General features: G+C 41.0%; 1 protein-coding gene across 8 annotated transcripts in view; it reads right to left on the reverse strand.

The window, feature by feature from the left end:
- Positions 1 to 27,653, reverse strand: part of CELF2 (CUGBP Elav-like family member 2) — a 370,482-nt gene that overhangs the window by 79,525 nt on the left and 263,304 nt on the right. For all 8 annotated transcript variants that reach the window (XM_062020104.1, XM_062020096.1, XM_062020124.1 and 5 more), the window contains one exon: positions 16,642 to 16,724. In XM_062020104.1, the coding sequence (XP_061876088.1) occupies positions 16,642 to 16,724 (83 nt within the window). The remainder of the gene's footprint in view (positions 1 to 16,641; positions 16,725 to 27,653) is intronic.

Raw genomic sequence — 27,653 nt, forward strand, 5'->3', positions numbered from 1 at the left:
AGGCTAAGGGCACAGGAGAAGAAAAGCACCCAAAGAGGCATCAGCATGAAAAATAGTGGGAAAAAAATATTTTCTTCAGCTAACTTGGCTCTAGGAATGAATTTAAACTTTTCTCCAAGCTCCTTAGCCAATTAGTGAGTGCAGCTTAATTAGACAGTGGTACAAAGGAAAAAGCCCAAACCTCTACCTGCCAGGTTCTCAAACACCTTCACAGAGTCTGGAGGTCAGAAAGGAATATACTGACTTACCAAAAGACTGGTGTAAGAAGAGAAGTTGTCCACAAGCATCAGAGAATTAAATGATTTTCAGTGTCTTCAGAGATAATTGTTCTTCTGGAGTATTACGTGCAGAAACCCCTACACTCCCCCCTCTTCAGTTCTTAGTTCTCAAGTTTTTCAGTAGCATCCTTTAAGATGAGCTCTTGAATATATTTCTCACACCACTTCAATGCCAATTGGTTTTGATTTTTTATACCCTTGTGACTTACAAGTAACATAAGTTTCCTAGAAGTGAAAGAGGTGTATTTTTGTATTGAAGAGAACTGTTTAGAACAACTTCTCTAGGGTCAAACTAACTTGAATTACACAGTCAATATCTGGCTACAGCTTCAGGGAACTTCTCTGGGAACCAGGGATGGTCTCTGGGGCCATATAAATACCAGTGAATAAAAGAGGCAAGGGACTGCGCACTAGCTCTTAAAAGAAGTAGCATGACACTATTTGCATTTACATACATGTACTCAAAACAGAATGCCCCTGTCCACACTGCCTAGTGGGAACAGTGTCCAGCCCATGTTATTCCCTCAAATATGCCCATGGTCTGAGCAGGAAAGTGCTAACCAGCACTGAGACCAATGCTGTGGTCTTGATTGCTTTGCTGGCAGAGGTATGGCTTTGGATTCCCAGTATTGGTTTAAGTCATTTACCTTAGTTTATTCATGGGTAAAAGGAGGACAAATGTGCATCCATCACATAGGCTCTCACAAATAAATGCAAAGCAGTAGCTGTAACTGCCTGAGCAATGGCATAGCCAGAAGAGTGCTGTCATCCTTTCATAAATCCCAATTTAAGGGATTTAAACTGTGTTAGGTACTCATATAATTTTAGTAGTAGACAAATGTGGCCTCCTACTTGGCCTCCTAGATTAGTGTCAGTCACACATGATATATAATATTTATGCTTTTTTTTTTGGAAGAAGGGAAAGAGTGAAAGAGGGAAGAAGGGAAGGAGGGAGAGAAGCAGGAGAAAATGAACATTGCTGGTGGATGCCAAATATAGTTCATGTGGTAATGCATAACATCATTATTTTCTATTTAAAGCACAGAAACAAGCATATAGCTTGCTTACAACAAGTTGTTTCCTTTACTGTACAACACTGAAACTGCTGAAATTCAATGACTTTTGGAAGCTTTCCAACTCAGTCATTTGCAATCCACTACACTCCGTGTTTTAAATTCAAGTTAAATTGAACATTAGCTCGAGAGACTAAAAACAATGCTGCACTTTAAAATAATAATCATATTCTAGCAATCCCTTCCACAGCCACCCCCACATCCTGCTGTTCCTCCCGCACATTTACTAATTAGGTTATAATACTCGGTCTCCTTTACAGCCGCTACCCTCACATAGAAATTAAAAAGTCGACGGTCTTAGAAATGACAACTTCACTTCCTAATGTACAAATAACTACTGTTGCTCCGTTAGCCGTTCTACTCCATTTATTTAATTCCTCCATTTCTTACCACCCACACAAATGGCAACAACTCCAGGACACACGCGAGCCAAACGGAGCAGAGATAAGGAAGGGGAGGTCCGACCAAAATTTCTCTATTCAAAGTCACGGGGAAACCCAAGTGATTAACTATCTTTTCTTCAAACAAATGAGCCTTTACAGAACCTATTTAATCCTAAAAATAGACACTAAGTGGGATTCTATATCTTGTTGGGAATAATGCCTTGGGGATATTTTGTATCATCCATGCTTAAAAAGCAAACCCATTAGACATCTGAGCAAAACACCAGATATTATTTTAACAGCAAGAGTTATCCATCTCATCTGCAGCAGCAATAACTTCTGTTGACATTTTGCCAATTGACGTTTGCATGCCATCGTGGTGCTGTGGGGTGCGTTTTTTTCTCCCCTTTGCATTAAAACGATAAAGCACAGAAAGATAACAAAAGTCTCCCCGTGACATTAATTGACTGAGTTTTAACACCCGTTCAAGGTAACTGAGAGGAGCAGAAAAATCACTGCCCATGTTTCTGAGGGGAAAACGAAGTGCTCGCGGTGAAGTGGCGATTTGCCTGGTGTCACACAGGGAGGCTCTGCGTGGCCCAGAATGACTACCCGAAGAGAGGGAGGGAGCTTGCAGCGGAGCCTCAGCTCCTCACGCTCTAATTGATTTCTCCTCCTAACACCACTGCGAGGTGCTTACTGCTGCTATCTTTTTTTAGCAGAAAGGAAGACGATGTGGGGGAAAAAAAGGCACAGAGGCTGTATGTGATTCATCTGCAATTATTCCACGACTGAAGCCAAGTCTCTGAAAGCCAAAATCTCGTGGTTTTATCCCCAGGTACAAGGTAAGGCATTAATGAGCAGGTGTACTTCACACAAGCAGTTTTTTTTTTACAATGCTACTCCCTAGATACTCAAGAGCTAATGTAAGAACCTGAAGCAGTGATCCAGGATAGCTGGAGGAACCAAGTGCCAGCCAAGCCATCATGTGCTTGGGATCTCAGTTAGTAACTAATGCAGCCTTGTGCTGTATCAGGAGGATTTGCCCAGCCAGACTGAAGATGCCAGGAGTCAATTCCCAGCATGAGACAAACCTTACAGTCAATGTCCCACTGGACATGACTCAAGTGTTCTGAAGCCGTACTTTCTTCCATCTCCCTAGTTGGGCGTTGGTTTCCAGAAATCAACAGGAGGTTGAGACTTAAAAAGGAGTGCTTTTCCTTCAAATCTAAGAGCACCACGCCCTCCACCCCCCACATTAATATTTGGAAAACAGAGCCAGAGCAAAGCCAAAACATGATACCTATTATCTCATCTTCTGTCAAAAGTCTTCCTATCTCCCATGGAAACAAAACAGCGGTCTCTTAACCATCCCAGAAGAGGAAGGCAGCAAAGCAGAGGCTTGTGCTTACTTGAGTGGTCTTCAACCCATATTTCACATTTCTTCTTGTAGTGAAAGTCAAATCCCCTGCTTAGGAAGCACCGACTCCTGAAGGCATGTTCAGGGATGTTTACCCTTCCCATTTATGACTTCAGAATCTGTAAAGACTCAAGACGATGTTCCCATCTTAAAAAACCCTCTGCTGCTGCCAAATAGAAACATCTAAGTAGCTCAGGCTGTGGGCACCATTTTAGGGTGCTAATGTTTGAGTCTGGTCGTGAAACCTCTCCTTTTCTGCATAAATCTGATTTCCCATCCACAATGACTTTTAGAAACTTGTGAAGAAAATAAAGCCATCCTTTCCACCCTTCCTCTCCTCCTCCCAAAACAAAACACCAAACAACAAATAAAAACAAATTCTCTTTTAGGCTACTGATGACTGTGAAGAAATTCAGCTTTAAATGTTTATAAAAGCATGCAATGGCTTTTGTAATGCAAAAGACAAACTTGTCTGTGACTGAGGGCATGGGTAATAGGATATTAAATGCTTGTTTTGCAGAAGTTTTATTTTAAGATGTATGCTGTTTTGTGCTTGCATGTACTCTCTCCTCTGTGAACTATGCTCTGGGAATACACCATGTGATTATGCTCAGCGATATTCTCTACCTTTGCCAAGCTGAAATTCAGGAAATAACCCTTTAAATGGAACGACTGATTCTATGACTGGTGAAAGCAACATTGCATAGCAAGGGGCTCCTGATTCTTTCCCAACATTATCTCATCTACACTTATCTTCTCCATTTTTGTCTTTCAGTAAGAAAGAGGCCAGTCTCAACCACTCCCTCAGTTTCACCTCACAGATTTTCTGTTCGTTTACTAAGCAGATCTTCCGCCTGACTCTTTCTGAAGCATGGAAGGTCACCTTGATCTAACAACACACTTGGTCTCCTCGACAGAAATTAGAGTCTTTTATTTGGTACAAAACTCAAATTCTGGGCTTTGGGATTTTAGTATTTTTTTTTAATGTAAAGCTTTTTTTAAAGTTCTTGTCGGACAGCTTTCATATTTGCATGACAATGTACCAGCAAGAACATCTTACAGCTAAAAAGTGTGATTGAGGTATATCTAAAATAAGCCTCAAAAGCATAAAAATTATAACATCTACTGAAATTCTACTTTTTAAAGTAGAGTAAAGGGTACAATTTATAGAAACAGTTGGCATTGATGATGTAGGGCTGCTGCTGTTTTTACTTAACAAAGGTGCAGAGCAGTTCTGAGTCCAGAATACTTCTTGATTCACAATTCTCACCTATCCAGCAGTCAGTCAGTTTGTCAAATTCCTCCCTGTTACCAAACACAGGCTAATCCAGATTTCTTCAATGGTCAGACATGAGCCCCAAACTAATTGTCAACATGCATACAGCTTTAAATATTGAAGGGAATAGCCAAAGCATCCAGGTAGAAAAAGAGTTTTGAATGAAGATGTCAAAAATCCCACTCTCCTGACTGAGATCAGCTGGGGTAAGTAGTACAGTTTTATTGTTCAACCAGCAGTGTCATCATATTTTATGCCAAATGAGGATACGGATCACAAATTCTATTTAAGCTCTCCATGAGCTGAAGTTACAGGAATTTTCCACAACTATCCAGTATCAGCATCCAAATAAAAGCTCTCAGTGTTATGCCAATACTCTGCAGTGGTGAAATAATCTGGCCGTGGAGAGAGAATGAAAAAAGATAGCTCAATATTTGATCCTTCTATGAAAACAGAATGTTATTGCATTCTCCAGCCACAAGCATACACAAACATGCACTGTCCACACGTGTCTAGTTGTGTACACACACAACTGCAAACAGCAGTAAGACTGGCATTAAGTAACCACGTAATTTTTAACCACCCTTTGTATGAAATCATTCTTTGTAATTTTCAGCATCTCTGTAGCTCATGTAGCTTGTCAGTGCTTTCATTGGGATAAGGAAAGTACTGTGTATTTATACTAAACACACTTATCTTTATACTATAATGCTTATCTTAAAGAATTTTAATGTTTTAAAATATTTCCCTCAATAGGTGCTTGGGAAGTTAAACAAACAAACAAAAGGACAACGTTAGCAGAAACACACTTTTGAAGAACGAGTCAGTTCCAGCTGGCTTGGGTATTTGGACTGAGCTGTTATTAAGCTTTCGTTAGTAAAAGGGACAGTATTGGGAACACTTAAGGCCAAAATCAACCTGCCTCCACCCATCTGCAGAGCTCTGAACTAGCATCTGACCCCAAATATGAACCTTAATGCACTTTTCCAGAGACTAGGCCCCTGGATTCTCTGGGAAAAAAAAAGCACCAACATGCTTCATTTAGTGACTATAAACGACAGCATGTGAAAAGCTGTCTTCTCTTACTTGTTCTTTATATTGCTATTCTACTCATTTAGAAGGTTTCTCTGCATTGTGCCCCATGAGTAACATCTTTATGCATGACTTGCCTAAAGGTCAAAGAAATCTCTTTGCAGACATGGCTTCAGGTGGAACAGCTGGAGGCCAAGGAGAGATATCAGGAAGGTCCTCTGATAAAACCAACTGAGCTCAAAGCTGTTACGTTATTCATTCTACCTACTCCAAAGGTTGCATTTGGAGCTACTGGGAAGTCTTGAACTCCCTGTTTCTTGGCGTGTGCTATTTTTTCCGAGCGGGACTAACGCAGCCCGAGGGCTGTTGCAGCTTCGGTGAAGCTACCCGAGGGCAATGAAAGCACAGGAGAAGACAGCATGGGTGCAGAAAAGAAATTTTCACTAAGTCACTCCCTCTGTTTTCAGTTCTCATGTCAACAGGGAGGAAGACAAGTGCCAGACATGAGAGCTGTTAGCTATCAGGCCACTTTTAAACTGGGATAAATCCGTGTCATTCTTTGCAAAATGAATAGGGTCACAAGAAGCAAAGGACACGCCTGCCTGAGCAAGCCGCAAAGCCCTCCAGACATGAGCATCTAAGCTGAATGTGGCTCTTACTTACCAACATCTTCCTTTTTGGTTAATCATGTATTTTTGTACAAATAAGAGGATTCTATAGTCACACAAGCATAGCATTTTTTTTTCACTCCTTAGCAATTGCAGAAATGAGAGATGAAAAAATCCAGTAGCTCATCTCAAATGACTTAATGCCAATATAGGATTACTGCCTATCATATATTTTCTAATTCTTTCCTAGCCCAAATGCCCATAAGGATTGGGATTTAACTTTGTTTCTTTCAGAAGATTATTCTAATTGGACAGATACTGTTTTTTTCTTGATACTTGATCTAAGGTTTGTTTCACCTCTTATATTGGTAAATCCTCAGTTCTCTGTACAATCAAAACCAATTCCCATTTGCCACTGGCATTTGGGCAGTACTTGGCCCTCGAGGAAATAAATGCACTATCTACATCCACGGTCCTGTGGATGCTTGGTGAGGTATTCCCACAACAGCATTTATCCTCTCTGTATTCCTTGCAGTATTCAAAATGAACATACTGTTTAACAGCACATTTTCCTCTCAGGTATTGTTGTGAATTGGCCGCAAAATAATATCAGCTGCTGTCTGGCAGACACTTGCTCAAGTGATGGTCTAGAACACAAACTCCCTCCAATCACTTGAGTAATTCTCAGTTGAATGGAAATCTAAAGGTACGACATACCTTGCATCCCTGCACGAGGCTATAATCCCACTGAGAGATCCTGCCAGCAGGAAGGAACACTAGAGTGTTTTGTTTATTTTCACAGTGGAATTCCAACCTTCACTTGTGGAGGTAAGACTTTCAGGTCTTAGTTTAAAACTAATCTTATCCTCTGATTAGCGTCTTATTTTCCACAATCTTATTTTCCTCAACCTGGACTCCTATGTTCTCTATCTTCAAATCAAAGATAAGGCTCTATTCATACTTCCTTAAAGGTGGTTACAGACTTGCAATTATTCCTTTCAGACACGAGCTTCTTTTTTTCCTTTCTTTCTTTGTTTTCTTTCCCTGTGTTTCTTCTTCAGAAGAGAAAATTTCCCCTCGCTGCAACTTGAAATGGTTGTGAGTGGGACTGGGTGAGTGTCCCTAGAATGAATGACAGAGGCAATGTATTCATGAGATTCCCTGACACATTGCAAATTCCATTTGCAAAGAACCAAAGTTGCTTTTTCTAACCTCTGCTTGCATATCCCCCCTGCCCCTCGCGACGGGAGATAGCCCATCTCTGAGTTACAATAGGGCGAGAGCTGGGATTGACTGCAGACTGCTTTAATGCCACTCTTAATGACAACTTGTGAAGATTAGGAAGTTGCCAGAATCAGATATCAGCAAAAGCTCCAGCTTGCTTTGTGAAGTCAGTCTGAATTAATTAATGGGTAGCTTTCCTTTGATATTGCTTTGATATTTGGCTGCAGCTGGATAAAAATCAACCACAAAGGAAGCTACATTTTGTTTACCACTGCTTAAGACTCTGTTTAGTTCAATGTGGGGTTTTTTTTCTTTTGCAATTTTTGCCTTTTTAACTTCCCTGGCACAAGGCACTAGAGATGGGCTTTTGCTAATAAATGGAGTTATGGTGAAATGTTTTTCAACAACTGCTCCACTCTGCTCCTGAAGATACTCAGGCTACAATCTGGGAGCAAAGCCATGACTGACTTCAGTAAAGCTGCACGTGAAAAGATGGACTGTTTCAAAGATAAACATTAGCCTTGCTCACTCTGGTACTGCTTTTCCCATAAAAAAGTATTTAACACACTAATGATATTTGCTCTCTGTTTTAGAGGGTGCTGATCACTTGCTGCATACACTGACAGCTTGAAATATAAGCTCTGCCAAGAGAGGTGTTCCATAACCTTTCAGGGTGGGAACTAACAGGCCATTTCAGTGTCTCTAAAGGTTTTGGATGTCTATCATGACAGTCAGATGAACATGTTTGTACTCCAAAGAGATGCTTGCACCCAAATGAATTCCTGCCTATTTCTAGCTGTTCCAGTGACCCTGCTGGCAAGAGGAGGTAGGATTGCTCTGCATGCTACAGGGGAAGAGTAGACAAAGGAATGGCTAAAGAAATGGCTCTTCCAACTAAGCTGATGAAGATGATAATTTCTTCCGGAGATGAGCAAAAAATCAATTATCTCTCTGGGTCTGCAAAGAGTATTTTTAATTAGGCAGAATATAATTGCCCAAAGAGTGTTATTAGAACAGAAGGCTCAATCAAGCCACCCAGTTTCACCTGATTTTCCAGGATGTATTATGGGGTTTCTAACAACCACAGAGAAGACAAAACTTCTTTTTTTCTCTCTCATCCTGTATGTTGTCACATGAAACAGAATGGGTCATTGCCTGATTGAGATGGGAGAATGCTAGCTAGGGACACCTCAGCTTCCCACTCCAGTACAGGAGTATGAACACTGAGATAACATGGCACCCCTCTGACAGCAATGCACAGGGCCCCAGACCACACAGCAGAGGCCTTTGAAAGAAGCAGTGCAGCTCACAGGGTTGCACAGAATGGCAGAAGAATGCTGAACAAACAACCTCTCTGTTATAAACACGTCATGAAGCCCAGGCTCTTTAGTCAAAACATAACTCAGATCCATGGGTGCCAAGCATTGCTATCAAGGCAGGTAAATGGCATCCAAGGGCATCTCTAATGATGTTATTTCCTGATGCCTGCAATATTGTTTATGATTTGCCTTTCTAATTTCACCGTTGTAGGAGCAGGCAGACAGCTAGGAAGGCTCCCTGAACTAGTTTTTCATTACGAAGACAATTTTAATAGCTTGTGTCATGGTGCTAATGAGGCTGACTGAAGCACCTGTACTTTCTGTTCCAGATAACAGAAAACAGCTAACACCAGCAAGAGGATAAATAGCTCTTTAAGAGAGTGTCTGGGCTATTATCCTTAGCTAAGCATCCCACCTAAATCTTGGTGAGCTTTGCAATACCCTAGAGTACACCAATGATGGCCTCTCAATTTTGTTCAGTCTTCCATTCTAAAGTGCACAACAAAAGGTTCTCCAGTCAGTGATTTTTGGGCACCCAGCTCGAAAGTGATGTCCCGTAAACAGATCCTCCAGACTCGCTGAATAAGATGTTGGACACTAAATTCTGGAAGCATTTTGCAAAGTGATGACCTCAACTGTCCACAGTTATGAAAATCAGAGGTAAAATCCAGAACAGTTCGGCCTTTTGGGATGTGCTTTACGTGAGACAATTTTTCTGAGGTTAAGCCAGTATTTTGTGTTACTTAGTTTCCAAACCAACATTATTATGCTGCAAAGCTGTGCAAACAAAAATCCTGAACTACTCCAAAAGAGCTATCTCAAAAGGCTAGCTTGCATCTAACTGCACTTACAGCTGGGCTAATGTGCTCTTGCTTCTCAGCACATCAGCTACACTAGGAAAAAACAACTTGAATGTCTAGGATTCAGATCCTAGAAAGCTCATTGATGCCTATAACTTGTACAGCTGTGCACCCTCCTGTTAAACTCCAGGGGTTAGGCTGGGGCATCATCCCTTCCCAAGTAAGGCAGATTAAGGTTTAGCCCCATTCTCCCAGTGCTTCAAGTCAGCAGATCTTCCTGTACCTCCTTATTCTTGGAGAGTATCTTCCAAACATTTGAAGCTTTTCCAAATAATAAAAATACTTAATAGAGCAAAGACTTATATCCAGATATGACCATTCTTGAGCCACTGCCCTCAGTACTAGGCAACCAAGTGCTTTTACTTGCTTTCTGTCTACCTCATGAGAGTTTAACATTTTCATACACAGTGCAGCAGCTTCAAAAGTAGAAACAGTGACCTCCAATCTCAACTAAGTCTGGTGCTGAAGGCTCTGTTAGGTCAACCCAAGCTAAATTCTTACAACAAACAAACCAAAGAGAATATGAACTGCCTTCTCCTGCATACCAGTAGTCTATCCTAATAATCCTGCTGTACCGGAAGATGAATCTACCCCCATCCCTCACTTAAAAAAAGGGACAATATAATTATAAATTGCTTTGCTCAATTTAGAGAAGTTATTTTCACTTGGTCAATCTTCTCCTCTTCCTACACCTGCAAAACACTCATTGTTCTGCCATTAAGCTGCAAATTCAGCTACTTACAGGGCTGGTAAGCAACTTTTTACCATTTTATGAATTCAGAGACAGTGATCTATTCTGTGTTCCACAGTAGTGGTAGATGCAAACCCAACCTTCCTGCTAGGAAACCTGAATTTACTGCAAATACTGATTTGTCCTTTAAGTGGCAAAGCCAGAGCAACCTTTTTTGAAGGGCAGAAGTGGAAATGGTATATTTGCATAATAAAAAAAAAATCACTTCTGAGTTGGACAAAATGTATTGTTAAATGGTTCCATTTGCATAGAGTTTTAAAGGAAGAAATAGGCCAGATTCACTTTCTCAACATCATTCAATGTCTTACAGCTCTGCTCCTAGGAACAGGCGTTCCCTGGGAATTCTCCGCTTTCCCATCTGGTTATTTTTATCATTTAAACAGTCCTAGACTTTTCAGATCCTTCATTAAACAGCATTTGGCCATGCTATATGAGTACTGAATTAGTTTAATTTGTCATCATAAATCAATCACTCCAATCCCTTAACTAACTTAATTGCTCTTTGAATTCCCTTTCTGTTTGTCAAAATCTCTCAAAGTCACTGATATCTCATATTCAGGCTATTATTCAAGTCATATTGGATGATTACCTTTTTATTACAGGTAATTTTCACATAATGTTCATATAGTACTGACAACTCATAAGGCCTAAAGGAGAGAAAGGAACTGCATATTAAAACACTGCTCCAGAACTGAGTGTGCCAAGATCTTCATTAGAAGTGAGCTCGTGATGTAAAGGGAAAATAAGAAGTATATTTGGGTTTTTGCTTCTTGTTGGACAATTGGTATTGTGTCAGAAAGTGAGTGTGGATTCGTAGCACGTCATCATAGATGCATGAATTTTGAAACAGATTATTCTGAAGGTTAAACAACCTGCTAACCAATTCAGCACAGTGCTGAGATTTCTCTCCCACCTTACAATCCCTTAAGCCCTGTGCACTCAGAGGGATCAAGGTGCTTCCTTGTAGATACGTGCAACGGTGACATCATGGCTCGTGGCAAGATTGAGCGTGTTTTACACTCAATGTGAAACCTGAGCTGTTCTGCAGGGTGAGGGGAAGCCCCAAAGTGGATTGCTGTCATGCTGATGATTGTCAACCTGGTGTAGGGTGAAACAAGCCCCACTGTGAATGGGCACTGAAAGAGAACAATGCTCTAAGTTCATCTTTGAAAATAAGGCTTTCGTGTTCTGCACCCCTAAATAGAACCTGAGGCTTCCTCACAGCCAGCACTGAATGCTTTTTGAAAAGTTCCCCCTCTGACGGTCCTGTTTTCCCATCTCATAAACAGTGTTTAAATAAAACCAGTAGTGATTCTTACAATGTAAAAAATGAGAAGCCTTTCCCTTGACACCATCTGGCGCAAAATGAAGCCATTAATACTTTACAAGACAGTTAGATCCTACAAATTCCACCTTGCTGTTAAAATTTTAAGAGCTTTCTCAAAATTGTATTTCTCCGTTGTTAAACCCTTGATTAAATTGATCCATATAGCTGATGTCCTAATTTCATGAACTTCAATACAAAGGGTTTGCTGCTACTTGCAATTCATATATTCCATGTGAAATAACAACCATGTAAAGCATTAATCTGTTAAAAGCATAAGAGACCTAAATTTGGGCTGGTTTTTTTTGTGATAACCATAGCTATGAGGACATATGCAAAAATATACATATAGGCAACACATAATCATTGCCATGCCAGATCAGTCTAACTTCAAATACAGAACAAAGACTCCAAAGAGTTTTAGGTGTAGATTTTACAAATGGATTCCCATTGATCCCTGACTTGAAATAGCTTTGCTATGAGATTAAAGGTGTATTTATTCTGCTATTGGGGTCTAAGAATCCAATTGACATATAGTGCACTTGTGTCACTTGACTGAACTTAAACCCTGTCAAGAAATCCTAGTTAGCAAAACAGTACATTCTGCTTTAAAACTAATGCATGTTAACATTAAAACAAACAAAAAATATCAGTGCCACAAAGGCAGCTAAAGCAGGCCCTGCAAATAGCTGTATGGAGGTTTGCCCTCCATACAGAAGTCAATTTTCACTCAGCAGCAAATTAGAGCACAGGGAGACTAAGATTATTACATGTAACTGATGGTACAGAATAAATTTGGATGGGTGGAATTTATTGGATTATTTTGTTCAGGGAATAGAAGTTAAACACCTCTAACAAAGCCATGAGATTCTTAATGAAGATGAGACTAGTTAAGACCTCAATTCTACATCTTATCCCAAAGAAGCACATTTCTAAGATCATTATTACACTCAAATTGAGGTTTTCCCTTTTCTCCTTTCTGCCTTTTAAAACAAAATCCAAATGAATGTCCAAGAAAACCAGACTGTAAATTGAATAATACAAATCCATCCCCACCAGCTAGGATATGAACCCTTGCACATAATATTTGAAAAGACACATCTGGAAATTCACACTGTTCATTTATAAGACATAAAAGCTACTTCAAGTAAGGAGAATTGTCCCTATTTCATTGATATGTATCATACATATCAATATGACTTTTTCTCAAATGCTGTGTGTTTTCTTCTCTGCCTAGTAGCAATCCTACTACGAGTGATATCTAAATACATTTTTGGGGAAAGATAAAAGCTCTATTATATGGCAAGAGAAATATTACAACCAAGAGAGAGATTATACTAATCACGAGTAAAAACATGATGTTTGATCCTACTTGTGCTGAAAGTTTTTTTAAAATTAAAAAAACCCCCAACTTTTAAAATGAATTTTATCCTCAGGAAAATGATTAAAACCAAAAAAGCCTTGAGATGTCAGCTAGTGACAAGTTTTTCTTCTTTATCTTTCTTTTTTGTTGTTGCTGTGAAAAAATCTGAGAGAATACAGCAAAGTGCATCATTAACTTCTTATTAATTTTATAATACAAAGGCAATTCAGTTAAAATAGTGGTGCTGCAACTTTAAATTACAGAACTAGCTTGGTATTTAATGAGAGATTTAGCACAGCAGGGTTTCTGTTAAATTAAGTTGTGCCTTCACATCACAGTGGGAAAACAGGTGTATATTGGTTTAGAATTATGGAAATGTTGACTAATTCCAAGGCTTGTAATCAAACAGCAAGGCACCCTGCAATATTTTCTTCCAAGATTCTGCATTAATCATTTATGTCTGGTCTTCTTTTCTTCATGTCCACTAAAAGGGTGCAGCTCAAAGGAGCAGATAAAGAGCTGGTGTTTTCATCTCTCTGTTAAGAATGAGGTCCGTGCAAAAAAGTAAAATATAAAAACAGAGCACTGGAGGCTTTGCTGCCTAAATTCAACTGAATGGAGGGAGGATAAATTTCACACTAAAACCCCACTTTTTTGGCTTCACTAGTGCTGATCCAAAACCTGCTCACCCAGCCACATAGAGCAGGTGTGCATTTAAGAAATGAAGAAACTAAGCCCAGAAATAATGTGGCCTCAGTGATTTAAGGAATTCCTCTCCACGCCTCTGCAGCAGGGCAGGTTATACCTGTGTGCAGGTGAAACGCAGACGAGTTTCAACTGCTGCAGCATCCCTGCAGCCCCCTGCTCCTGCATCTGCCATCATTCCTTACCTTACACTAATAAATCACCTGCCTTTGCCTTGGATTTTTTTCCTGGTCTATTTAAGGATGCCTCTTATCTGACACGTGGTGGTATTACAGTAAAAGTGGAAGGCATGGATTCTTTTGTTTCCAGGAGACACCTTATTACTCAACCTCCTATGTACCATATCTCGTTTACTGGAAGCAAGCTGACACTTGATGCCCAAATGAGCCTGATCCAAATTCATCCCTTGTTGTAACTCTGCCAGAAGATTGCTTCCATTTGCTCCGAGTGTTGTGTGAGCTGACCTATCCACTACCGATTCCTGCTCGTTTGGTGAAAGCCTCTTAATGGGCAAGACCTAACAACATGGAAATTGCTAAAATTCGCATAAGGAGATTCCTGCTAATGTGAAGCGTTTTGAGCACATATGCCACAACCTTAAAATGTGCATAAATGAAGTTATTTTGGTAACATACAGATGCAGCTCGATAGTATCACCATATATGCTGAATGTCAGCATGCAGTATGTGCAAAATACAGAATCTTTTATATAATATATCATAGAATCATAGAATGGTAGGGTTGGAAGGGACCTGTAGAGATTCCTATATATATATATGCTGAATTGTTCTCAAAGAGAAGTAATGAATCTATATTGGAGATCCATCTGTTAGAGGTGTCCCTTTAAGAAGCAGGTATTAAAACTTATCTCAAAGTAAAATCTTAACATCTCTGCCAGTATTAGGAATATTTTTAAAGCCCAGGCCCTAGAGTCATGGGAGTGTGATTTTCACATTTCCTTAATAGAAAAGTTTGTAACCTCACAGTCAGGACACAAAAACACAGCTTGAAAAGATAAGTTGTAAATGATAAAAAGCTAGAGATGGCATTAGAAAAAAATATTTCATTTTTTTGCTTTATTTAAAAAAAAAATCAAAAGGTAGAGCAGCCTCTTTACCTGCTGCGTGCTCGTTAGCTGTACAAAAGCAGTGGAGAAAATGATGTCTTGCTCAGGTAAGATACGATGCAGAGCTGAGGCAGCTTTGCCACTTGTGTATGGAGAGGTCAACAAAGGAATCTGACCCTCTGAGTCACCTGCTGGGATAACTAACATCTCTCCAAAGACAGAAGCCGGTTTGTGGGGCTGATGGAAGACAAAGGAGGTAGCAAATGGACCCTCTCTGCTTCTAAGGGGAGTGATGTATATGTTTCCTGGTAGACCTTCAGAGTAGACCTTCACCCTACCTGGACCCAGGGGTGCTGGGTGGGCATGGTGCTGTTCCAGAGGCTCAGGACCACTTCCTCTGGAGTGTCCATCCTACCCAGACAGTCAACACAGTCATTTGACTCAAAGTGTGCTGGAGAGCAATTACACAATGAGTTGGGTTAAGTGCAACCTTAGCTAAATGTGGTCAGAGAGCATCCATCTGAGCGCTCACCATTTTCTGGCAGTGGGGATGGGAACCAGCCAGTGGGGTTGCAGAACCAGAGGATGCTGAGAATGACTCTGAGCTTCAAACAGGTCTCAAAGGGAATCATCTCAGAGACTTCCTTTTTCCCTGGGGATGGCACAACCATCCTCTACACACTCAAAAGCCACTGGGAGGGTTGTGAGGTCTTAACACTGTCCCTTGCAGGGGAAAATATAATTTCAACTTGAAGTGGCACAATTTTTCTTTTATTTTCCTCTAGCTGGCCTGTCTCTGCAGATTTCTTAGCACCTTTTCCGGCATTTTCACTTGCAAATGACAGAGGACTCTCATTTTACCTTGTGAATTAGTAGGACTGACGGGTAACTGTCTGACATACTTCTCTATGATGGCCATTTCCATGATAGATGAGGCAGCTTTCCTAACAGGAGCTGCATAAAGTGAGTTGGCCAAATGTGAATTTTTCAGATACACAGTGTCCAATTTCACGTACAGCACATAGGAACTAAAGGAGATATTGGCCATATAACTGTCAGTGCAGTCAATGTTCTATTTATCTATACAGCGTTGTACACGTTTATCTGTTTTTCTGTCTGTAACCCTACACTCCAACCATATACTTGAATGCTTCCTGTACATCAAGAGTGAATTTACCTCCACCCTGTATATTTTTCCTTTCCCATCCCCAAAGTATTTGGCTACACTCAGCAGAGAACTGAAAACCTTAGAACAAGAAGATTTTGGAGTTACTTCGTGCAATTACCAGTGATATGCTTGTGATATGCCAGCCCTGTAACTGAAGTCTGTACTACTGTAGGGTAATGCAAGCTATAGTCTGTACAACACAATCTCAACTGTTTCATTTATCAGTGTGATGTATCAGTGAGAAGAGGTTGCTGAGGAGAGGTGGTGGCAGGGAACAGGATGATACTGTGCAAGCAGCTACTTGGTAGTACACTCTACCAGTACCCTCATGTGCAGTCATCACAACAGTCAGGCAGTCAGGCTGTTTAGAAACTATGTGGAAAAAAGCTGCATTTAACAAAGTTGTCCATATTTTGTCTTTTCTTCTTCTCTCTCTTTTCAAACTAGAAGCCCCAGTGGTGCAGTGTTTTTCTGCCATATGTTTTTCCCCCCCTTCCTCCCCCTTAAATAAAGAAATAAAGAATAAATTGAATCGGCATTGCACTTCAGTAACTGCCTCTAGTCATCAGGAATCAGCACTGTTTCCAGCCCAGGGACTCTCCACAGAAGAGCAACTGCCTCTTGAGATGATGCCATTGCTACAGGACTGGCACCGTTACAGGACAGACCATCAGGTTAGCCACCCTCCCTTGAAGAGATCAAAGTCATTTGGGGCGCTAAACAGAATCTTAAGCAAAAGGACTATTTTTCTGTCAATAAAATAATTAGGATCAAAAAGTAAATGTACTCACCCCAGGTAAGGTTTTAATATTGTGCAGTGCATTCTGTGCCTCAAGAGCAGCTTTTCTTGTATAAAATGTTACGAAACAACAACCTATAGAGAGAAATGAAAAGCTTTCAGAAATTAGTGAGTATGATTTGTGAGAGTACAATAGGGAGGGAGAAAAAACAGAGGTTGAACAACACATCATGAAAGCTGGAAATGTGAATTACCATGAGGCTGCCTGAATGACATGAATAAAAGAAAGCTTGTGTGGTTTAAAATAAAAAGTCACCCCCTGTGCATTGCATCTGTAGCACACCTACATTGTTAGTGAACTGTAATCACTTAGAAATTAAGTTAACCAAAATCCAATTGGCTTTGTACACTGTAAATAAGGTTATATTTTTCTGAAGGCTCCCCATTATGCTTTGAATATAAGCAACATGGCAAGCTCAGGCAGCAGGAATTCATTGTTGCATCCCAGGCAGAAAATCAGGTTAAAGCAGCACCTTATTTACTGGGTGTTATATATATATATAAGAACTAAGGGTTTTTTCCTCCTGTTTAAAACCAGGAAGAACTGGAGATAGGACACTCATCTCAGTTGCAAGAATGAAAAATAAGGTACAGGAGAATTTGCCACTGGTGTGATAGTGAAGGTTGCTGACTGTTGACAGTGTTAAGTGAGGCTTTGCTCACCCTGTGTCTGTCTAACCTTCAGTAAAGCAGATAGTTTTAGTTGCCATAATCCCGTGGTTTTCCCTTTGGCAGCATGGCCCAACAAGGTGGTCTGGAGGACCAAACACAGGTTGTTGCCACTTTCTCCACTACAAACATTTAGTTAACTGTTCCCACAGCACAAGGTGAGGTCAGGGCTCACAAGTAGATCCTCAGGGAAGAGCTTTAACATGACATAGGACAAAGAACCAAGGACCAGGATTTGACTTGTTGCAATCTGTATGTCCCACAGCAATGAAGTCTGCTCCGGGACATGCATGTAGAGCTTGCTGCAGGAGCACCTTGCATCCTCATTGCAAGTGGCATGCTCAACAAAGTCTCTCAGCTTGTGACTTCAAGTTTTCTTCCAGCAGGAGGGGAACCACTTTGAGAGCATCACTCGCATGCTTATAAGCATAACACAAGATTGCAGGTACAGACACAAAGAAAATTCACACTTAAATATCTCCCATCCATCATAATAAATCAGTGATGTAGGAATACTGAGACTAATCTATTGCTACTCTGTCCCATGGGCATGGGCAACCCCTACTTTGGAGTCATGTCACATTAAGAAGAGACCTCAAAACTCCTACAGAGCTCTATGGCTTCAGATGGGGTGGTCAATGATCCAGCTGCTACAGGAAGAGAGAAATGCTGGGTAATGCTGGTTGCGAGGCAGAAGTGGCTACTAAAGTAAAAAACTACCTCATATCAAACAAGATGATGCAGATTTTACCGATGAATCAGAAAATAATCCTGTTCTCTTAATCAGAGATTTGTTGTAACTCCAGAGAAATGTCAAAACCAAAGAGTAAGTAGAAGAAACCCTGGCTCTTGAGGCTTAGTGTTCTCTCGAAGCATGACAGAGGTTAAATAATCTGTCCTTTGGGCAGAGAGCAAAGATGTTGCTTTCATCAACTCCCTAGTGTTGATCAAGGTGAAACGTTACATCCCACCTGTTGTACCCACTTTTGTTCAACCTTGCAGCATCCCCATCACAGCAAAGGAGACCCAGGAGAAAGCGTGAACAGGAGAATGCTGCTGGGGAACATTTTAAGTAATGGTGCAGAGGTGGCCAGTATAACACCTTCTACAGAAGGGATGAACCCATAACACTCCCTTAGAATGCCTCAAGCTGTGCATTGCACTGTGAACACTTCCTCTGGCGTTGCAGCCGGGGCAGTGATGACCATTATCTTTATAAGAAGCAAAGGTAATCACGTATTCCGAGATGGAATACAGCGAGTTTATCCCTAACACAGAAAAGCACTTGCAGGCAGTATAATACACAGGCAGGCGTGTAATGCAGACTTATGCAGCTGAGAGAAACATTTTTCATACTTCCAGTAGGTTCCTTAAAATTTCAGTTTACAACAGAGAGGGTTTAATAATAATTTCAGTGTGCTGAACATTTTTTGGCAGGGATGATCATTACAGACAGCCACAGCCTGTTAAGGTCTGTGCTTCCTGTGAGTGTTTCCAAATTGTCAATATTCTACTGGAAAATTCTGAAAATGTAAATTCTTTTGGCCCTGGAATGAAAATGAAAAAGAAATCTGACTTTGTGACATTTAAGAGCACGACTCTGAGAAAACATTGCAATATTTTTCTACCTTGCCAGTCACCTCCAATGTCTGTCTTCTATTGTTTCTTCATTTGGTTTATTAGTTTTTTAATATCAAGCTTTTTAACTAGGAGAGAGGATTCAGATAGGGAAATATCAAGCAGCAGTCACAACTTTGCAATGTCCTTTACCGTGGGTCCAGAGAGTTTCGTTTTAGATTGCAGTTCTGTGGGTTTATTCCAATGAGGAGAAGTTCGCAATCTATTGGTTTATCATTCTTGGCACTACTTGAAAGAACTGCACTTGAAAGATGAATATGCTATGAAATACCCTTTAACTAGTCATTTTGGGGAAGTAATAGTGCAGAAGAGATAAATCTTTCTGTGAATAAGGACTGGGAGAAAACAGTAGCTTAATGGGAAATATGCAGATGTTTAGTGCAGGTCATTGGACTCTGGCAAAAACGGAGACTTAAAAGCTCACAGACTGACACATCTGAAAAGACACTTGGATAAAATATTTCTCTCGATTAATTTTTATCATTAACATCTTAAAAAACCACATCAAAACAAGAGATAGTTTGCTGCGGTTTGAGGACAGCGTGGGCACCACTTGTGGACACCTGAATCTGAAGCTCAAAAAAAATGAAAAGAAGAAAATGCAGAAGAACAGAAAAGGTAAAAGTGCACGTGGTCCTGAAGGAAACACTATAGCTCAGCCTATGGACTTGCCAGAAGTGCTCGCTGCCAAATTATACAGACTGCTGCAGCTGCAATGGGCCAGCTTCAAAGATGCCTGAAGTGTAAAATCCCTTTGGCTCAGTCCTACATCCTGTAGAAGAAAGTACCAAATTCAGTCCTTTCTGCAGAAATATCGGAAGGAAAGATGCCTGTGTAAGAAAGAGGACAGGTCTATTCTGTGCTTTAGGATTGGTAGCTGGCCCCTGCTGAAAGACAACTAGGAAACAACTGTCTTTGATTTTCCCTAAAAAAATGTAATATTGCCAAAGACAAATCAGTGACCCTAACTCTCCTCTCTGTATCTCCCTACACACATGATCTTGGCTTTACCAACAAACTCGGCAGCAGCTTGAACCACGACCAAACTTTTCTGACATCCAAATAACTCCAAGCCTGACAGCAATAACCTTCTCCTCTCCTAGTTAGCCAACTTAAAAGGTGAATTGTTTTGTGGACGTGGTTCTGTCAATCCTCAACAGTCTGAAATACAGCCCAGTTTAACTTCACATGAGTTAATATCTGCTCAACCAAAGGAACAGGAGCTTTTGCTGCTAGTCAGTGCCTCCAAAGCTGCAAATCTCCTGCATTTTGGTAAGCTGCTTGTACTCTACTTGGAACTGTATTTACTACAGTGTAAGACACTTCTTTGTACCTAGAAAAAATACTGAATGAATCATGCAGATCCCTACAGTCCCTTAAGGACATCAGCAACAACTTCATGGCTATTCTGCCAGATGCTTGAACAGACTGAATAAAACCTGCCACCCTGTGCTGCACAGCGTCTAATAGCAACAAATGGCATGCCTGAGAAACAAAGGCAGGAACCAGCCCTACTTCTCAAAGCATGATGAGAAAACGCTGCAGTGTGTACACTACAATGCTCAACTTCAACACCTCATTAAAAAAAAGGGAAAAGATCTCTTATTTCAGCTTGTTTTGTCTGTCTCCCTCTGGTTTTTTTTCCTTGCTTTTTCTTTTTTTCAAAGGAAATTTAGTGCCAGAAAAAGACCTCGAGGTCCCAGCCACTGGGAGAGAGTTGACACATTCAATTCTCCATGACACATTCAATTCACAAGCCTCTGCTCAGGCTGCCAAAGGCACCAATTAGCACCAGTGGTGGAGACTTTATTTATTTCATTTCCACAGAAACCTGTTTAGCAAGACAGGGACAGGGGCAAACAGCCTTGTGTATGGTTAGAAACAGCTTTGCCTGAGTCACTGTCAAAGATGGCAGCAATGGATTACATGGGGATTGTGCAGCCACTGCTTCACTACAGTAACCATTCAGAAATTAGGGATGGCCTGAGTGAGTGGTGAAGACTCTTGCACCACTGTATCTGTGCATTTCTGCTGACAGTGAGCATGGGGTTCTGGAGGATATTTGTGCACATCATGGAATTACAACAAACTGCTGAGTTTTCACCATGAAACTTCAAAAAAATGCCATTTGTCCTAGGAGCAAGAGGATTTTTCTTCAGAGAGCTGTTAAAAACCTCCTGCAATGGGACTTCTTCTGTGTGACTTCCCTATGATCCAAATTACCCACCTGTGGAACCCTTGCCCCCATCCACCTAGCAGAGAAGACTTGACTGTGTTAGGCTGTAAGATACAGCCACATAGTATCACCAAGAGCTCTCTCAGGTCATTGTTTTTATCACTTTCTCCCAATTCAGATGAATTACTCCATGAGAGTTGTTTTCATTCCTAATTTTGAACAACTAACAAAAGGAAGTTCTCCTCCACTTGGAGATGTGGCTCACATGGTCCTTTAACAGCACTGGGATCTGTGTTAAGAGGCTTAATCTCTCAGTCAGAATTTCATGCTTGAATGAATATGGCAACCTCCATCTTGCTTTGGGTGAGAAAAAGTTTCTCACAGCTCCCTAAACCAAATACACAGTTCCTAGGTTGAAGTGACCAGGAATTACATATATGCAACCATTTGAGAAAATCACCCTTGGATGTGGACAGGAATTAAAGCACATCATTCTACAACATGCTCAGAAGTTTTGATTTGCTTGAACAAAAATGTACTGCAATTTCCAGACCTGAAAATTTAACTTTTGGGAATTAAAGGAGAAAAGATAGGAAGAAAAGAAAAAAACCCTAATACTCATTGGTCTGATTTATGAGTTTCTATAGTTTCAAACTGTCAAAATGTGTCAGTTTGGATCTCTCCTGCGTTGTGCACATTATCACCTGCTGCCAGTATCTGAACCCTAACCATAGGGTATAGAAATACAAGAGCTTATCAGTTTGCCTGCAAAGCCTGCAACAACTTAAAAGTATGAAATTTGCTTTACCTTCTAGACTAATAAAATAAACACTTCAAAACAGCTATAATGATTATCTGATGATTGAACTCTGTATTCTTTTAGCAAGTAATGGAATCCTGGCAGACAAATTCAATTCAAAATACATTCACATTCAGGACATCAACAAAGTCATCATGTTGTGAATTGAAAATTTCTTTAAAGGCTGCGTTTGAATTCTAAGGGGCTGACAGATCAAGGGACTGAAGGCCCTGGAAGGCTAAATGAGTGAAGTCCCGCTATGTTTCTTTCTTTCTGTGAATGAAGCTCACTTTTGTGTGTGCATTTGCAAGCAGAACAGGTGCTGGCTTCATACAAGCTTGGAATCTCAATGGGGACAGTAGCTTCTTGTCAATCCACCACAGTTCAAGCTAGTTTAAGTTAAGGTGGATTACGTCTTTCCCCCCCCCCCCCAAAAAATGTTCCTCTCCTGATTTCCACATTCACTCTTCTACTACCAAAATTTAAACAGTTCACTACAATTTAACTGCCTTTTAAAAAGGGTTGCTTGCATTCCAGCTGTACACTCAAATGCTCTAAAGACGTGCTCTGTAGGTCACAAACTGCTGCCTGAAGAGTATGATTCGCAACCTGTCCTGGTTTCAGCTGGCAGACAGTTAATTTTCTTCCCAGTAGCTGGTACAGTGCTGTGTTTTGGATTTAGGACAAGAATAATGTTGATAGTACACTGATGTTGCTGTTGCTAAGCAGTGTTTGCACAGTCAAGGCCTTTTTCAGCTTCTCACCCCACTAGTGAGTAGGCTGGGGGTGCACAAGAAGTTAGGAGGGGACACAGCTGGGACAGATGACCCCAACTGACCCAAGGGATATTCTATATCATATGATGTCATGATCATGATAAACTAGGCGGAAATCTGGATGAGGGCCACTGCTTGGGAATTGTCTGGGCATTGGTTGGTGGGTGGTGAACAACGGCACTGTGCATCACTTGTTTTGTGTATTCTATTATTATTGCTATTTTCTTTTCCTTTTCTGTCCTATTGAACTGTCTTTATCGTAACCCACAAACTTTACTTTTTTTCCCTCCAGTTCTCTCCTCTGTGACTGAGTGGCTGTCTGGCGTTTAGCTGCCTGCTGCATTAAACCATGACACAACCAAACCCACCAAGACCTACACTGTCATTTTCTCAAAGGCAATAAAGATATCAAAAATTCTCTTCCCCTAAAGCCACTGGAAAGACCTATTGCTACAGCAGCTCAGGTGCACAGTTGAGCAACAAGCTTCTTCACATTCGTTAAATATGGTGCTGTGCCATGGGAGCCTTGTGTGGCATTTCTTTTGTATTACAGATTTTAGTGCAAGAAGCTAATCTGCATAGAAAACACCAATCTAGTATTAGGAGAGGTGTTTCATGTCTTAAGACATTTTGGTTGGGTGATTCCATGTAAGAAAAGAGGAAAACATGAATTGCCAGAACAGCAAATACAGACATTCCTGACAAAGGAAAGCAAAAAATGTTTGCAGAAATAAAAATCCAACTATTTCTGTAATTCAGCTGAACAGAAGAAGAAGGTGGCTAAGGCACAGATGCATTTTGATCCCTACCTGCCCCATCCTCTTGCTCTATTGTATATGGAGTAAGTCGAGAGTACGATAGCAATGATTCACTCTCGAAGTAATTCCTGATAGAATTGCCATATACTGCAGAAATCAACCTTTAACGATGCCGCCTCCCAATTAGCTCAGGTTTGCTAATAGTTTGATATAATTGGCACCCTGATGGAAACCGTATTACCAATCCTGTCACCAGCCAGTAAACCGCATCGCTACTCTAATGACAGCACATATTATAGCGATGCCACTTCTAATATTAATACATTAGCTGAATGTAGGCAGGGGCTCGTATGAGAGAAAGATTCACAACCGGGACGTGCCAAATTCCACCCTGTGCTCTATTTTTCCTCCTGGTTATAACATCCAGGGCGGCAATGCACAAGCCCTAGCGTGCCCCGAACCGCCCCTCTCACATTAAAGCACAAATGCTCCAGGCCCGTAACAGCCCTGTAAATGGCCAGTGAAAAATGATCCCATGGAGCTCAATTTTTTCTCTCCATGCCTTGCAAGTTATGACGGCCTTTCTGTTAATTGGCCACAAGTCCTAGTTTGCTGTCAGCCTTCAGCTGCACCGGGGAGCTCTTTTGGAGGAGTCGCACTCTGTCATTCCCGTACCCTTGTGAATACAAATGCTCTCTATAAATGTCCTCTGCCTACAAAATGGAAGTGAGGGGTTTTTTTTTTTCTTTTTTTTTTTTTGACCTAGATTAAATCTGCTGCATTTTCAAGCCTTTTGGGAAAGCAACTAAGAACTAATATGCACCAGTTTGTGTGCCACAACACTTCCCTGCCCATTATTATGTAAATTTTGACTAAAGTACAACACAGATAGGAGAGATATCAAGGGCAAAATTGCCAGAATTTGCTTTTCTTGCTCTCTGAAATAAGTCATTTATATGAAACAGGTTTAAATGGCTAATAGCTGTAGAAGTATCTGAAGAATTTCAGTGTACCTTTTTTGCTATAGGATAAGGGCAGCTTTTGCAAATTCCTGAACTCTCCTGCTGACCGTGTGATGACCAGGAAGTGCATGGCCAGCACACTGCTACTCAAAGAATCACAGAATCATAGAATGGTAGGGGCTGGAAGGGACCTCTAGAGATCCTCCAGTCCAACTCCTCTGATAAAGCTCTCTGGTTTACTTTTAAAGAAAGAGGCCAACATCCACGTCTGCAGCTTAGTAATGCTCATTCAGTATTTGCGTTAGATGTTGATAAAGGAGGAAAAAAACCTCGAATGCAAAATTAGATTATATATGTGGTGGCAGGGTAAATAAATTCATACAAATCAGGTTTATAGTATCAAGGCAATTTCATGTCATTACTAACTAATCAGGCTCCACACCCTCCCTGGGCAGCCTGTGCCAGGGCTCCCTCACCTCAACAGTGAAATAGTTTTTTCATATATTTAAGTGGAACTTTTTGTGTTCCAGCTTCATTCCATCACCCCTTGTCCTATTGCTAGATACCATAGAAAAAAGGGATGTCCCAATGTCCTGACACTCACCATTTAGATATTTGTAAATGTTAATAAGATCTCCCCTCAGTCTCTTCTTCTCCAGACTAAACAGCCCCAGTTCTCACAGTCTTTCCTCATATGAAAGATGTTGCAGTCCTCTGATCATCTTGGTGGCCGTGCACTGGACTTTCTCCAGAAGTTCCATGCCCCTTTTGAGCAGGGGATCTCAGAACTGGACCCAGCTGGCCACAGATACAGGTGAGGAGTTAGTGGCATAAGGCGTGCACCACAGGCGTGCACCAAGGCGTGCATAGTACTGCACCTACAGCCTGATCTGCAGGTTGATGGAAACACCACTGGCTGGGCCTGGCATGTTCCTCTTCTGCCAGCCCCTCCAAGCATCAACTCAATGTGAATCGCTTGGGAGAGCCATTGCTTTCCCAGCTCTGTGGGAAGCCCCATTTGGCTGACAACTCTAGACAACATCAGCTAGAAAATAAAATAAATTTTAAAAATTAAAAATAAAGCTAGAAAATTAAAGAAGCTGCTCAGTGCCTCTTTTCAAGTTCATGTTTGGCCTTTTCACACTGCTAGATCTCAGAGGTAGAGAATGATTGGTATCTTATACATCAGTCCCTATGTCTTAAAATAAAAAATGCCTTTTGGAAAAGAAAAATTCTCAAGTAAGCAGCACAGCACAGGAAGAGGGTGGGGAGTTGGTATTTCAGTCTCTAGCTCTGTGAGGGCTTTCCCATGGGAAGTCACCGTACTTCCCACCTGGAAAATATAAAAAAAAGGAATATACACGAAATGCAGGAGAACAAGAAATATTTTTTAAAAATGGAAATCATCCCAAACAAGGCCTGTCACTACATATAAACACTGTATCACACAGGAATCTTGAATTCTGTTGGGATGTCTAAACACAAATAATCACTTCTTTCTTACGCTGCCTTCTCTTTGTTTCCCCTTTACCTTCTTTTCTTCTTTTCCTTCTTATTCTTGCACTAAGTCTCCTGAATCTTTAGTTTACTTTCCTCATACAATCCTTACTCTTTTCTTCTTACCAGATGGTCATTGTCTCATTTTTCCTTGGCCAATAATAATTACTGATTTGAGCTTATTGGTTTTAAAATGAATTAACATGTCCTCTGTGCAAGTTAACTCTGAGATCTGTCCATCTAGTAAATGCATCTTTGGATTGTGTAGAGAACTAAAAAAAAAAAAGAGAGATTAAGGAGATGTCCTCCCTCATTAATCCATTCTAACAGCAGAAAACTGGTGTGACACTGTATTTCAATTCAAAAAACCCTCAAAGAGTAAAAAAGACTCTGCAAAGATCATGTTGACATAAATTAATGTAGGGACACATCTTTCCCTAATGACATTTCAAAAGCCCTACCTTCTCCAACACTAATATTCACTAAATCAAACTTCCTAGCACATGCATTTTATAGTCCTGGATTTCCTTCTCTGTTTTCTTTCACTGGAATGCTTGGGAAAGACCGTTAAATATGGGTTTTCCCCAATAAGATTTTCAGACCACTGCTCTGATGAAAACTCTAATTGCATTATGACTCCTGAAAAGCCACTCAAGTTCTAGTTCAACTAGTATGCAACTATGTATTGAAAAATACTCAGAATAGCATAACTGGGGCCAGTCTTGGTCAAAATCTTCATCAAAGACCTGGATGAGTGACCCTCAGCAAGTTCACTGATGACACCAAACTGGGAGGACTGGATGATTCCCCAAAGGCTGTGCTGCCATTCAGCGGGATCTCGACCGGCTTGAGAGTTGGGCAGAGAGGAACCTCATGAGGTTCAACAAGGACAAGTGTCCCTCATCTGGGAAGGAACAACCCCATGCACCAGTACAGGCTGGGGACTGATCTGCTGAAGAGCAGCTCTGCAGAGAGAGACCTTGGAGTACTGGTTGATAATAAACTAACCATGAGCCAGCAATGTGCCCTTGTGGCCAAGAAGGCCAATGGCATCCTGGGATGCATCAACAAAGAGTGTGGGCAGCAGGTCAAGGGAGAGTATACTCCCTCTCTCCTCTGCCCTGGTGAGGCCTCATCTAGAATCCTGTGTCCAGTTCTGGGCTCCTCAGCTCAAGAGGGACAGGGAAGTGCTGGAGAGGGTCCCGCACAGGGCCACCAAGATGATCAGCGGACTGGAGCATCTTGTATATGAGGAAAGGCTGCAGGAACTGGGGCTGTTTAGTCTGGAAGAGACTGAGGGGGAATCTCATTAATATTTATGAGTATATAAATGGTAGATGTGAAGAGACTGGGGAACCGCTTTTTTCTCTAAAGGTCCCTTCTAACCCCTACCATTCTATGATTCTATCATATACCATAAATCGATCCAGTTAAAATTTTCAAATCTTTGACTTTGAGTGTTAATTGCAATTAACTGTTTCATCACTGTCACAGTGAAAAACACCCAAATCTGTGTTCTTTGTTGGAAAATATTTTCACTGGTTAAATGCCAGTGTCATCCTGAGCTGCACCAAGCAGAGTACTGCCAGCAGGTCAATGGAGGTGATCCTTGCCCTCTGTTCAGTCCTGATGAGACATATCTGGGGTGCTTAGTCCTGTTCTGGGCTCCTCAGCACAAGAGATGTGGTCGTACTGGAGGAGGTCCAGTGAATGGCCATGAAGATGATGA

The sequence above is a fragment of the Colius striatus genome, chromosome 1, assembly GCF_028858725.1.
Source record: "Colius striatus isolate bColStr4 chromosome 1, bColStr4.1.hap1, whole genome shotgun sequence".
Lineage (NCBI taxonomy): Eukaryota > Metazoa > Chordata > Aves > Coliiformes > Coliidae > Colius > Colius striatus.